The 14786-nt window shown below is 41.9% G+C and overlaps 2 protein-coding genes across 3 annotated transcripts in view; one reads left to right on the forward strand and one right to left on the reverse strand.

The window, feature by feature from the left end:
* Positions 1-5726, forward strand: part of tafa4b (TAFA chemokine like family member 4b) — a 56254-nt gene extending 50528 nt beyond the window's left edge. Inside the window, exon 6 of the mRNA XM_028003437.1 lies at positions 2756-5726. Within this exon, the coding sequence (XP_027859238.1) occupies positions 2756-2767 (12 nt within the window). The 3' untranslated portion in view covers positions 2768-5726. The remainder of the gene's footprint in view (positions 1-2755) is intronic.
* Positions 1-14786, reverse strand: part of tafa1b (TAFA chemokine like family member 1b) — a 246418-nt gene that overhangs the window by 21800 nt on the left and 209832 nt on the right. The gene's annotated exons all lie outside the window — the stretch shown is intronic.

Raw genomic sequence — 14786 nt, forward strand, 5'->3', positions numbered from 1 at the left:
GTGTGTGTGTATCGTGGGACTGACTGAGCAGGTGCTTTTTATTTACAGGTGAAATATAAAAAGAGAAACAGTTGGAGGGGGTAGGGGGAAGCGGCGCAGGCGCCGTGAGAGTAATTGCTCGAGAGATGGCACAGCAGCCCAACATCTGTCGTATTCATTAGAATGCATTATGGCGGGAGCCTTCCGCAGAGGCTGTACAATTAAGAGTCATAATTAAATTGGTGAGCGGAGTAGACTGAGGAGCCGAGGCTCTTCTGAGCTCCATCACAGGCAGCACAATTAATGACCCCGAGTCTAACACCAACTCTGGGAGTGATAGGTGCAATTATCCTCATCCTGTTGCCTTTTCATTTCATCCCTCTCTTTTTTTTTTTCTGATTTGTCCCACGTAGCCTGACTAGCTGGTCAGCTGACTGCTTTAATTGTGCATTTGCAAGCAGGGAACTTGGAAGCAGGGTTACTCGGAGACGTGGTGGCAGATGTCACGGCAAGCAGCCGCAAAGAGACACCGATCCCCCCGGCAACCGCTCATGCGGCCGCGCTCTGCGGCTTTCGTCTTCATCCGGCTTCTCATTTTCCATCCGTGACCTCCTTCCATCACCTCGGCATCTTATTTGCCACGATGATCTGTATCTGTCCGTCTCCCTTTTTCCCCTCTCCCACACAGCGTTGGCGTGCTGCAGAAACACGCAGGGCAATACCGCAACGGTTCAACAAGAAAGAGCAGAAACGGGCTTCACATATAATGTTTTCTACGTCTAATATTACGGTCCAACTTTCACAGAGTTCTCGGGATTGGACCACAAGAACCGGAGTTTCCTAATTTATTGGCATGTCGGTTCATTTAAAATGCACACAGGATTAGGTTTGGAGACGGAAAGGTCTTTACATCTACAATTATATTCGCTCAGCCCACTGCCAGACTGTAAACAAGCTACTGCAGCTGCAAAACATGCAGAATTTAGCCCGAGCTACCGAGCCACTACTGTTTCTCTCTGCTGTCATTCGACAAAACGAGCAGAAGGACGGCGAGGCAGAAACAGAAAGGAAGGAGATTGATTTAAAAATTCCTTCTGCGATCTCTGATTCCGGCTTTCAAAGGCAACATTTATCCAGTGTTTGTGAAGTGAGTGGAGACATGTCTCCACTCAGTGGCTAACAAAAGCGTTCATACCTCTTGAACCTTTTTGATTTATTTATTTTTTGTCAAATTACAAACGCTTTCAATTGGATTTTATGTAAGGTAGTAGAGCAAGACATAATGGTGCATAATTGGGAAGTGGAAGAAAAAAAACGATATATGGTTTATATATAAAGGGGTCTTTTTTACATTTAAAAAAAGAATGACAGTCAGGCATTTATGTATTCAGCCTCATTTGAGTTCAATCCAGTTCAATTGAAACAACTTTATTTATCCCAAAGGGAAATTAAACGCCGTAACTCATAACGTCCAAGCATCTTCAAAAGAGTTGCTGTGTTGGAGGAAAGAATATCCGGTAGCAGTCAGTTTTGCAGCTAATCTGAAGAGGCCTCTGACTGAAGTTGGTCTTATGTGAGTCGGGACAAGCTAAAAACTCGATTTATAGGCAGCAGAGGCGATATTCCAGAGTAATATGTCCTGGATGACACCAGCAGTTGAATACAAACACTGCTAATCTGCTGACTAAATGGGTAGAAATCCAGGAAGAGAAACGTTGCGGTGATATCCTTAAATTAACTTTAATCGATTATCTTTATAAGTTGCAGAATTGATGAAAACAACCTGATTTTGTGTGAGTTAACATCAATATAAGGTAACCGCAGCTGTTTTGCGAAGGAAATTAGTGAACATTAGTGGTCAAGGAACTCAGCAGATGGGTGAGAGATAAAATGGTGGAAAAATTTCACAGTAGGCTTGGATTATTCAAACAACATCCCAGCTTCGGATATTTCAGAAAGCAAGTATCGAGCAACTGAAAATGTACTCAACAAATTTAGCCTTCATGAAAAGAGGCTGGCTTGGAGGAAGGTTAAAAGAAAACCATGAAAAGTCCAGTTTGCAACGAACCAGAGAGAATATTAGAGACACAACTAATGTGTGATAATACTGTAGCAAGATGGAGACCAAAACTCAACATGCAAAAGCCACGTTGCATATTGTGTGGTGATAATAACACCTCAAACGCATCGCTCACACTACGAAGGACGGTGGAAGCAGCACCATGACATGGGAATACATTTCTTCGGTTGGGACAGGAAGCTGGAAGGAGCTAAATACAACGAAGACAACCTGTTTGACTCTTGGGACTGGTGCTGGAGGTTTACCTTCCAGGACCATGAAAGCAAAGCGGACCCGTGTGTTGCAATGGTTCAGTCAAAGTCCTGAACTAATCAAACTACAAAGAAAATAGATTTTCATAGAAGATCCCTGTGCAGCCGAGCTGAACTTGATTGTTCAGCAAAAAGGAATGGGGAACTCTTGCGTCTCTATGTGCAAACTTGCCACAAGACTTGAAGCTGTACTTGCAGCTTCACACGACTTTACACAAAATGTTGACTTGAAGGGGTGAATAGAAATGGATGTCCCACTTTTGAGACATCTACTGAGAAATCACGGAGCCGTCGGCCATCCGCTTCAGACAAAAAAAAACATCCCATCAAATTCTCCGACATATTTTGAACGGCCTGTGAAAAAGGGGTTCAAGGAGCGTTCATGTTTTTGCGCCGTTTGTTCGTGACACACTAATTCTAACTCTCTCTCTGCTTCTCTTTGCAGGTTACACGATAGCGAGAGAGCCGCCGAGGCAAAAGGAAACCCGAAGTGCTCCATGTGGAGACGGCGGATGACTCACACGCATTCACAGCCCGACGGGGGGGGATATGGAGGTGAAGGGACTGCTGTCTGTCACAAAAAAACAAAATGGATAAAATGTTCTCATCAAAACCACATGGAGACCCACATGCAGCAAAAACTGGTCAAAGAAGCTATGAGACTGCAGTCGGGGTCACACACGGACAACGACATCATTCCTACTCTCCACGGTGGATCTCAAAACACAAAAATGCAGTATTTTTGAAACCGTGCTTGAGCCGAGCGTTTTTGGTGCGAGAGCGTAGCGTGAACTCAAGGATGCGCTGACGGTGTCGTCAAACTCTGGAAGCCTCTGCCGGAGACAGGAGTGAAGAAGGTCTGGGAGCAACGAAAGAGATAAAAGCTCTTAACTGGCGAGGTAGCAAATTAGCATCAGAATGCTCTGGTGGGTCATGCCACCAACGCTCACGCTGTTTTTGCAGGAGTCATTTTGCAGCTCTAATTAGGGGGGGGGGATTGCAGTAGAATCATAACAGCATTATTAAAAATTCATGTAGGATATTTGCACCCGTCGGAACCGTTTGGGTGACATTTTATTGTTCGGTACACGGCACATCCTTTGTGGCGCATCTGAAATGAAACTGGAGGTGAAGTGTTTTCTAAACTGTCTGACGTTCGAAGTACTGTAGATAAATATGCATATCGTAAACCATTAATTCTGAGTAGTTATTTGGTAAAAAAAAAAAAAAAGTATTCATGGAGCTTTACTTTCTTGCAGCTTGGAACAATATGAACTAGCAAACTACGTCTCATTTATTTCTCTTTTTATTTTCGCCCGGAGACATTTATGAGCTCATCGTTCAGAGTTATGTCTCCTTGATCTGCTGGGTTCAGTCTGTGGCTACGGTTTTTAAGGAAGCCCATAAAGGCTTAACCAAAAATAATCATTTGTCTTTCTGCTACTCATACAACGGACAGAAACTGATTTTTCTAGCTACAGTGACTTGCAAAAGTATTAATACTTCTTGGCCATTTTAGCATTTTTGTTTCAGAAAGAACTGAAACTGATGTATTTCAGTTTGATTATATAAAATAGTCCAACACAAAATAGTGAAGAAGTGTTTGGTGGAAGATATTTATTCAAAACATTTTGCCAATAAATGTCGGAACATTTGTGCAGCTTTGTACCTGACTTCTCCGTTGTGTTTGGTCTTCATGGCATTATTTGTTTTGTTATTTTTCTCTAACAAACCTCCGAGGCCTTCACAAAACCGTTAGATTTATATCTGTGTTAAACCTCACACAGGTACACCGGCTTCCATTAGAAATGTACGCTAAAAAATATTCCGCCATTTTTTTGAAATCGTCGAAAAAACACAATTCGAAGGGTTTCCATTAAATAAGAAACGCAATTAAAATAACACGCAAATATGTTTGTTTACACGGTAAGTCATTACAAAACACGCCGCGTCATCGCCATCCTACCACTTCCTGTCGTCTTCTTCGTCTTTTCCGGCAGCAGTAACAACAGGTTGTTTATCGCGTGACTCGCGTGGTGCGACGAAAACGTTTCGAAATAAACCAATTTCGATACAGCTGAAAACCCACCTCATCCACCAACCACTTTATTTATCAAAAAACAGGAGATTTTTCAAAATTGGCATCGTTTCCATTCAGCAAATTTGTTTTGTAGTTTCAATTTGTACAATTAAACGGTCAATGGAAACACAGCTACTGATATTGTTTGCCAGATGATCATCCACTAACAAATGTAAATCCTATATATCAGCAACTTCACAATCTTACACTACTTTGTGTTTTTCTAATCATAAAGGTCTCGTGTAATAAAAGTAAAAATGTTCCAGGGGTATGAATACTTTTGCAAGGCGCTGTATTTTTTTATTTTTAATCCACTGTGGATACTCTGTGGCATTTCTTAGGCTCATACAAGCGTAAATAGCGAGACTGATTTGTCTTTACATTTTGTATGTCAAGAATGCAAACCGGTTCAATTAGCGGAGGTTTTTATCTCTACCTTTATCAGTGGATGGATCTTTTTGTGTTCAACATTTTCCATTGATTGCATCTGATCAATGCTTCTGTGTGGTTTACAGAAATAATTGCTGCAGATAATGTCAGTGTTCTTTCCGCGCCTCATCCTCTACAGAGCCTGATCATTACTGCAGTACAGCAGTGTTGCACAGCAAGCAGCCGTCACACTTTTCTGTCTTCTCTGTCAGACTCTTTTCCCCTCTCTCATGCCCCTCTCCTCTAACACACTGACAAAGTGATGATAGTGCTGTTAAAAGAAAGTTTTGTTCCACACACTGCATCACAGTTTTCTTGCTTGAACTAGAATGGAGGTTTTCCTTTTTTTTTTTTTTTTTTGCTGTCACGCTTTTCGAAATGAAGTTTTCTCTCCTGGACATGCATCCAAATCTTTCTCACACGGCATCAAGTCTGCCTCTCTGATACGTGAATGTGTTGGGTCAGCATGCCTGGGGGTTAGCCTTCTGGGGCCAGCTCCTTCTCCTCCTCCTCCTCTGCGGCTGAGAGCCTCTGCTTCTCAGACACGCCGCCTTGTGAGTTATGATAAATCTTTGGGAGCTGAGCCGCTGACTCTCCGGCTGCAGCACTGCGCTCTGAGCCAGAGGGAGCTCGGGGGACAGCAGGGCTACCAGTGGCAGGCGCCTCCACTCTCTCATTACTGAGAGGCCTGGATAGAGCTGGTCTCCTCCTGGGAACACTGACATGGAATATTTTTAGGCTTACGGTGCAGCGTTGCTGCTAGGCCAGTCACACCACACTGCCCTCTTTCTTTGAGCACCGTCTCAGCAACAATGGTCTATTTTGAGAAGAAGAAAAAAAAAAACATGACGTTCTGCAGCAGCATTCATGCACATTTGATATATACATATATACAAAAAAAAAAAAACATGCACACGCACGTTAGGGTAAACTTACAGGTGCTTCTCGGTATGTTAGAACATCATGGTATATGTTCACTTATTCACTTCAGAAGGTGAAACCTGTTTCATTACGTACAAAGTCATATATTTCAAGCATTTATTTCTGTTAATTTTGATAGTTGATGAAAATGTACAATTCAGATTAACAGAAAATGTGAATATTATAGAAGACAGATTTAAAATAAAGTGTATTTACAACAGAAATGTCCTCAGTTGGGCCACCTTTTGTACGAGTTACTCCATCAATATAGCATGATAAGGAGGCCGTCCGCCTGCGGCTCTGCTGGGTGTTGAAGAAGCTCGGGTTGCTCCGTCAGTAACCCTGACCTCGTCTGCATCGTTGGATTTAGTGTCAAAACCCTCTAAAGGCAGCAGTTATTCCTGTGTAACTTGCTCAGCCCCACTTTTTCCTTCCACTAAGCTTTCCATAAACACGCTCGGATAAAGCCCTCTGTGAGTATCCTGCTTCTTTAGCGATCTTTGTGTGGCTGACACTCCTTATCGAGGGTCAGGGTTGAATAACTGTCTGCTGCTTTTATTGGTCTAATAAAATATTCAAATTTTCTGCACAACTGAGTTTTGAGGTTTTGTTGTTTATATCATCATAAGCATTGTCATTAAAAGTTTTTACAGAAATAAACCACGGGAACATATCACTGTGTGTAATCTCTAAAGCTGAATTATTGAAATATGTCGTCTTTTAGAGTTTTTTTTTTTTTTTTTTGCCTCGGTGAGATGAGAAAGGAAGTAACGAACTGACTGTTTCCTGTTGTAGGTTTGAACAATCAGCCCAGATGAGAACTGCAATATTTAACCACCTCCTTCCTGACAAACATTTTATGCTATGTAGATGAACCAGGCGCCTCACTTTCACTGTTCCACGTCGGTTTCTGCAGCAGAGTCAATATTTGAGGGCTGTTTTTGCACAGCGCTGCTCCCTGGTGGCCGGAGTCTGAGCTGCAGCTCGATCCTCGGTTTCAGCTGCGTTTAAGAGGACGTAACGCCAGCCAGCTGGGGATTCACATCTTCTCAAAGGTGTCAAAGTTGAAGCAGAAAATCTGCAGAGCACACAGTGCATTTGTCTTCTCTGCCTGCGCTGGCCGGCAGACACACGCTCCTCTGCTGACGCCAGTTTATAGAAAAAACGAAGCCAGCTGAGCTCCCAGGGCCTCAAGGTGTTCGTGTTATGTCCACCTCTAATGAGGATGGTACGAAGCATGCAAATTTAGTTGACACCCGTGAATATCCAGTCATTTGTACATGACCTCTGCCTTTTATAAAAACGAATTTCTCAAGCACAAACTGTGCACGTTTACAGATTTATCATTTTATATTTAGGTTGCTGCTAAAGAGCATTAGAAAGAAACACAGGATTTCACATATTTTGCATTGCTGCTCCTTGTCACTCTTGAAAAACTATTTGAATGAACAAGAAATACTCATTTTTGGTGACATTTCTTTAATTCGGGGAAATAAAGTCAGAGATTCCGATAGAACGTCCTCATCGCTGTGCTAAACAATAATTGTGATTATCATCTAAACCCCATATCGACAAGGTAAGCAACATTTTCAATTCAAAAACCCCTTTTTGCTGCTAAATTATTTACTAAATAAACACATTACCTCAATAATAAAGATATTTATTGTTTTTAAAGCTGTTATTTAGGTTATTCAACCATCAGATTTGTGCAAAATACTATTATATCCATTCAGCTTTCAAGTGTTTCCCCTGATCATTCATGGGACATTTTCGACACTATTCTTAAGAAACGTAGACGTCAACGTTGGGGACGTTTGGGCTGCTACAGCATGTTTAGCATTGAGATGCTGCTTTAGGCTAGAATGGCTTCACTTACAGGCTAACTCCTTTAATCTTTTTCAACCTGCCATTATATGTTTTTTTAAGCAAAAATGAACCTCAAGTGGGACAAAGAAAGCAGCTTTGTCAACCATCGCTGTTATTTGCGGATATTGCCTGTGCGTCGGACTTACGGGCGTTCCAGAAACTCATGAATACAGTGGTTCCGGCTGGAACCTTTGTCTGCTACAAAAAAAGAACAAAAAGTAATCACTTCGGTTAAAAAATGAATAAAAATTACAATTGTGCTAAAGTCTATGTCATTAATTAATGAAAATTAACACTTTAAAGTCCCGCCTGTACATTTATAATTTTCATTACGTGTAAGAATTAAGACGTGAAGCCACTAAAAAGCTTAACAAAACACTTTGAACTTTGTGGCTGTAACACGACAAGTTATAAAGAAGTTTGAAGGAGCTGGAATAGTTTTCTGAGGCACTCGCAGAGAAGATCTTGTGTTTACTTGTGTCTGCAGTGTCTCTGTAGGGGATCGACTTCAAACACAGCTTGGAGACTGCATACTTTTACCTCCACTTGTTAGCAGCTGGTGGGATTTAGAGGCTAGGAGTCATAGAGGCAAACAAACAGCATGGACAAACCTAATGAGAGAGCAGCCAGTCAGAGACAGAGAGAGCGCCTGGGAAACAAAGAGCTACCGAGGTGAGCTAAGGGGTTACAGTGTAACGCAGTGCATTATGAAGCAATAATGTTTGAGAGGGCAGGAATGGTGCAGAGTATTTCTAAGCATGTCTCTGTCTATGCCTGTTTGGTTCCCAAGAGGAAATCTCCCTCCCAAAGTCCCATTTAACACAACAACTGTGTGAAATTTGCCCAATCAGCAAAGATCAGCTGGAGGAAGAGGTAAAAATAAAAGGATGAAACTCACTCAGCTTATGCGTAATCTTTTTGCCTTGTCCAATTTGCTTAACCCCCGCAGTCAAATCCAGCAAATGCAAGTCCCGGATTCGTGTTCTGTGAGAAAAGCAATCTTGAGATGAAGTGAGTATATCAGAGGAAGAAAGGTGTGTGGCAACTGGAGTCAGCTTCAGGGGGGGAAGGAAAAAAAAGAGCTCTGTCATGGTAGAAGAAACACTTTCCAGCTCAGGCTGTCAGAAACTGACACTGATTTAATAATAGTCAGGAGGAGATTAGCTGATGAAGAAAATCTGATTGGAGATATCGGAGCTGGGTGGCAGCTACTCGACATAATGCTGTCGCTCATTTCAGTAGGAAGAGATCAACTTCAGCCGAGTCTTTTATTTTTTTCTTCTTTCAATTCAGTTACCATGTGTGGCGTGTCCTGCTAACGTATTCATGCTATAACCCCAAACTTTAATACATTTTATTGGGATAACTCAACAAAACAAAGTATGGCATAACTGGGGCGTGGAAGGAAAAGAATACATATACTCCAGATTTCAGAACTGTAGTTGTCAAAATCTAAGTTGGACTTGGGACTTCAAGATGCTTCTGTGTCATTGATGTTAGCTAGCAAATCTCTAAAGTGCTAAACACATCGGACGACGCTCCCTCTATATTCACTTCCTATGGAACATGCGTGACAAGGCGACATTTTCTTTCCCTTTTCTCTTCGCCTTTCGCCGTCATTCTAAATGTCTCGGGCCCATCAGACATTCGGAGAGCAGCTGGATTTATCCTGAGGTGAATTTGCGCTCAAGCAAATTGTGTTCATAAATTAGATGAGGTTTAAATGCAGCTGGTTGACCCGGGTTATACGTAACAGTATTGGAGTGAAAAGAGAAAAACAAATGGATGCCACACTTATCTGCAAAAAAAACTTTAAAACCATGTGTCATTTTGCTTTATGTCAAAATTCTTCACTATTTTGATTTGCTCCGTCACACAATGAAACCCATGTTATGTCATTAATACGGAATGACACAACATGAAAAGGTTAAAGGTTAAAGGCAAGACTATGTGTTTAGTCAAATGAACGTATTTACAGAAGCCAGTTGAACCAATTTTTCTACCATTGCCACTTCTAACAGCATTCAGGACTTTTATTGCTCTCGTCGGACCACATGTTCACTTTGAATACAGTGCAGCACTTTACAACAGAACAACATGGCCATACAGTTTCACAAACCGCAGCTGGTTTGCTTTATAAAACGATGGTGTGGAAATGAAGTGCAGAAAGCGCCGCCCTATTAACCGTGTCAAAAACAGCCCTACACAGCCCATTAAAATTCAATGAAGCCAAGAAACAACAAACACTGGAGAGGGAAAAAACAGACAAACAATCAAAAGTATCTTTAATATTCATTTGGTGGCAGGCCTGCAACGGGCTGATATTGACGGTGGAGTGAACGAAGGATTCATTAACATTTTCTCTGTTGCTGCTTCCTCTCGCCGAGCCGCTCCTTGCTGTGTCGTCAGATTCACTTATCTCTCTAAAGCAATTAGCCACTGGAGGCTCCACTGACCTGAGCCTTTGTCAGACTAACGGTTACATTAGCATGACAATAGCCTGGCAGAACTTGGCAATGTGTGCAGCTTGTGTGAGTTTGGGACAATTCGGTAGCAACATTATTGGCATATCAACTGGCATTCGTCATTCTCAGAGTATTCCCAACCTCTTTCACGTTTTCCATGTCATATGTCACAGAACTGTTGTATGTCTCAAAGGTCATCACAAGGTATCCAATGATGAAAATGCTTGTTAGTGTATAGATACTGATGGCTCATGGTTGTGTATGTTTTTGCAGCACCTTTGGCAGCAGTCAGAGTCTGAAATGTTTTTGGGTAAGTCTCTACAGCATTGTCACACCTATTTCCTCTCTGGAGATTGTCTCAAACTCAGTCTGGTTGGATGGGCGGTGTCCGTATACATCCAACTTCAGCTCTTTGCTGTGATGTTCAAGTGGATTAAAGTTGTGTCTTTGGATGAACCAGTCAAGGACTTTCAAAAGCCTCTTCACTGACACATCTAGCTGGGTTTAAGGCACCTTTTGGCATCTCTTCTGCAAAGGGACTGATGCAGCGAGAGTGATTGAGGTTAGCTTACCTCTGTTATTCCCCATTCTCGCCAAGTGAGGAAATCACAGCCGTGCAGGTGATCTCCGTAGTGACCAGCGGGTTTTGCAGTAAAACGGAGTGAAATAAGTGGTGACGTATGGTTTGTGTGAACAGTTATCTACGGGATTTAAAAGTCTAAGCATGTTTCAGAAAACATTCCTAACAGGAAGAGCAGAAAGGTGAGTTTCATCACTGAAATTTGAAGTCAACAACAGGTTCCCCTGCTCGACTTCATCCTGCATTATCATTTCCAAAACAATAGTCTGAGGAGATCTCAGAGATGGTTTTTATCCAAAGTGTTGACGTCAATGCACAACCTCCTCTCATCCCACGTCATCACTTGTGCAGGATATTGCTGTTTCCACCGGTGGTTGGTGGATGGCCAGGAGGTACTGAGAGGCAGCTTGTTTTTAAGGGTTATGAAAAACGTGTTTTATAAAGAGGCTGGAGACTGCTCTCAGTTGTCGTGGCTTTAGGTCATTTTCATTTCATTTTCTAGTCGGAGTTCCAGAGCACACTGGAGCAGGTTTACTTGAAAAACGCTTATATCATTTCACTCTCTTTGGGGACTAGTTGCCCAAAAAAAGCCCCTGCAGCATTTCGCTGCCTCCGCCGTGCTTCACAGAAAGGACGCTGTTAGCCAGGTGACCAGTGGTGAGTGTTTTTTATTTTCTTCCTCCGGACAACAGAAGCTTAGAGTTATGGCCAGATTTTCATCAGATCTGAAAATGTAGTTTCTCCTGGTTTGACAATCTTCAATGCGCTTTCTTGGGCCATATTCAGTAAGACTACCGAGGCTTTTTAGAGACGAGCGGTTCGAGTCTGATTGCTTCGCCATAAACGCCTAAGTGGTGGAGATCATTAGCAAATGCTTCCCTTCTAGAGACATCTCCAATTGCCAAGTTTAACAAGAGCCTTGCCCACGTGACCATTTGGGTTTTTGGTCACCTCTCTGATTAAAACCTTCCTGATCACTTACTTTGATCAGGTAGCCAAATTTAGGCTACATGATCTAAACTTCTTCTGTTTTCAAACAACTGAGACAATTGCTATGATTATTTTTTTGTGTCCTGCAATAGATTGGTGAATAATATGATGAAGGACAATATCCTGGACTTCCTTGTTTGGTTTCTGCTTTGTCGGTTGTGAGAATTTTTATCTAGACAAGTGTGTTCAAGTCCAAGTTCTGTTCATTCAACTGAATAAGGTGTAGATGAACTCCAGTCAAGTTGGGGAAGCATTCAAACAGTAATCAGTAGTGATGCTTGTACATTTGAGCTCAATTTTGAGTCTCTTAGCAAAATTCAGTGAATTCCAAAGTCTGTTATGTTTAAATGTTAACACTTTCATAAAATAGCAAAAATAACAGGAAACATTTTTAAAAATATTGTCATACTTTAGACCATCTGTGTAATTTTCCATTTTCAAAGAAAAGTACTCAAAAATAATTTCTGAAAAAGCATACTTTCTGATGGCAATATACAGTATGTGTGTATTTTGTGTCTAACAATCCCGTTTGCTTAAAGACGGCGTAGAAGACTCAATATTAACGTTTTCTACAAACAATCACAGTCACAACCAAATGCAAAGTTGTGCTTCTCCTGTAGTTGGGCTGATAACAGGCACAGCACCACGGCAATATATATCCTCACACTCAATAACTCCGTAGTGCCGTGTGGATTGATATGCAAACATGCTACCAAAGTGACACGTTTAATTTAGGCAAGTGACGCCTCAGGATTACACACACATATTCTGCATGACAGCATGATGAGTCGCAGTGGCAACAGGGGAAAAGCAGACTGTAAAAAGCAGAGCGCTTTGTTCGACCTGTGAGTGCGAGACACTGAGGTGGTAAATATCTGGTATTTCAAATACAATTCAAACTTGTGAAAATACTATTATTCTTACTGTCACAATATTTGACTCACAAGCCCAGCTCTCTAACAAGTTGGAGCCCAACTTTCAGCCACTATTTGTCCCCGACAGATAAATAAGCTGCGAGCAAGTGCTGCGGTGTTGAAACCAATGACTGCACAGGCTACATTTATTTGCGTGGTTCATAATTAGTTGTCCAAATGCACTATAGTCTCCCTCCATCCTAAGCCATATTAATGGTTTGTTTTCCTGAGAAATGGGTGTTGTCTGGAACGTTGGGTGGAGAAACGGTATCCTCATAAATTTCCCTGGCAGGTGAGGTGGAAACGGAGGGAGACTGATGCGACTGAGGATGAAACACAGAAACCATTTCTTTTGTTGTTTTCTGTGCCTGCTGCTGCTGGGCCTCACAACTTCATATGTGGAGAACATTTCTCTGCCACAAAATCAAGCTAAACTAGCTTATTTCTTTCCCTTTTTTTCTCCTTTTGCTGTTACATCTGCTTTACTAGGAGTCCTTCCACTCATTCTTTCTGCTAGATGGACCTTGTAGTTTGGTTTTGGATACCAATATGTGAGCAAAATGGGTATTTTATGTTTGTTTTTCGGTGACACGTTATTTGAAGGGGTGTGCATAAGCCTGACATTACACTGTCATGAAGGAGTCTTCATGAATGTTTACAGCTGTTGTCATGCAGTGTCATTTGGTAAATAATGACACTTATAATGCAAAGTTGCACTAAAAGATGCATTACAGTCCCATTAAAAGTGTCATTATTGACCCATTGACACTCCATGACAACAGTTGTAAACATTCATGAAAACTCCCGCACGTTCGTGACTGTTGTTATGTCACGTTTATGTCATGTCAGTCTTAGCTCACCCCTTCAAATAAATGTTACCTTTTGTTTACTTTAATTTGAAGCCAGCACTTTGGTGCCTGCTGAAAGTTTAATTTCAAAGCTCTGTTTGAGAATTGTTAAAGAGTCAGTGTAATATTCATTGACTGCTGCCCAGCAGAGCAAGAAATATACGAAACACTGAAGCAAAAACATCAGTTTTCAGTGTGGCTTGTGACATGGGGCAAACTCAAACAACAGGAATAGCACAATTAAAACAAAACCGAGTATTTTTGTTCTGGTTTCTAGTACGTACTCTCTTAGTACACTTGAAATAAGACAAAACTAACTTACAAGTAGCTTTTCAGTCTAAAATAGGAGCTTGTTTTTAGTCAATAATTACTTAATATTGATGTAAAAATACTAGCAATAAGTGAAATAATCTACCAGTGGAAGACATTTTGTTTTGTAAAATCTTGTTCCACTGGCAGATTATTTCACTCATAGCGAGAACTTTTTCAGCAATATTATGGAATTATTGACTTAAAACTATCTTCTATTTCTTGCTGAAAAGAAACTTGTTAGTTTTGTGCTCTAAGATAGCATGCATTAGAAACTAGACCTAAAATACTTGGTGAGATTTTGTGTTTTTGCAGCAAGGACGTGAGTGCAGCGCCTGAATTCACTCATTTGGACCCAATACTTGGGCAGGATGAAGGAGTGCAACTTTGACTTCTTGCATTACAAATGTGCAAATTTGCAAATGTCAACCAGTCACTCCTGCGCTGCGCTGAGCCGACTTTTATTCACGCCGATATTTGCAGCGACTCGCAAGCGTGTGTGCACATCTGCTGGGCCTGGCAGCCAGATGCCGTGCCCTCAACCAGACCCCCGGTCCAGACGACCAGCTCCACAGGCGGCGAGGCCGGCGTCTCTCTGCGCTGGGGGAGTTTTCTGCCTCCCAGCCAGGTGGACAGATGTACCGTCAGCACAGATGCGAGTGGCGGGGGATAATCGAGGTAGATCGCTGTGTGATCAACGCGTGCGGTCGCGGGGGTGGCTGGGTGGGGGAGGGGTCTCGGCGGGCACACAAACATTTACAATTGGCTAGGCAGTCCTTGTAAACAAGACTGCTTGTACAAAAGAGTCAGGTTGAATAATTGATGGGATGTAAGAGGATCTGGCGTTAGAGGATTTGTTTTTTGTGTGTGAGCATTGTTTCAAATTGAGGCTGAGCAAAGTGAAAAGCTTTTCCTGGTGCCAGCCTTTATAAATGCTGCTCCTCACACAGCACAGCTGAGGGGACCCTATACTTCCCTGGTATGGTTTTCTATTTCTGCCTTTGCTTTTTTCCCCTTTTTTAAAAAAAATAAAACGGCTTTATGCAAAATGATGGACAAGCTTCATACCTACGC

The sequence above is a fragment of the Xiphophorus couchianus genome, chromosome 20 (assembly GCF_001444195.1).
Source record: "Xiphophorus couchianus chromosome 20, X_couchianus-1.0, whole genome shotgun sequence".
NCBI lineage: Eukaryota > Metazoa > Chordata > Actinopteri > Cyprinodontiformes > Poeciliidae > Xiphophorus > Xiphophorus couchianus.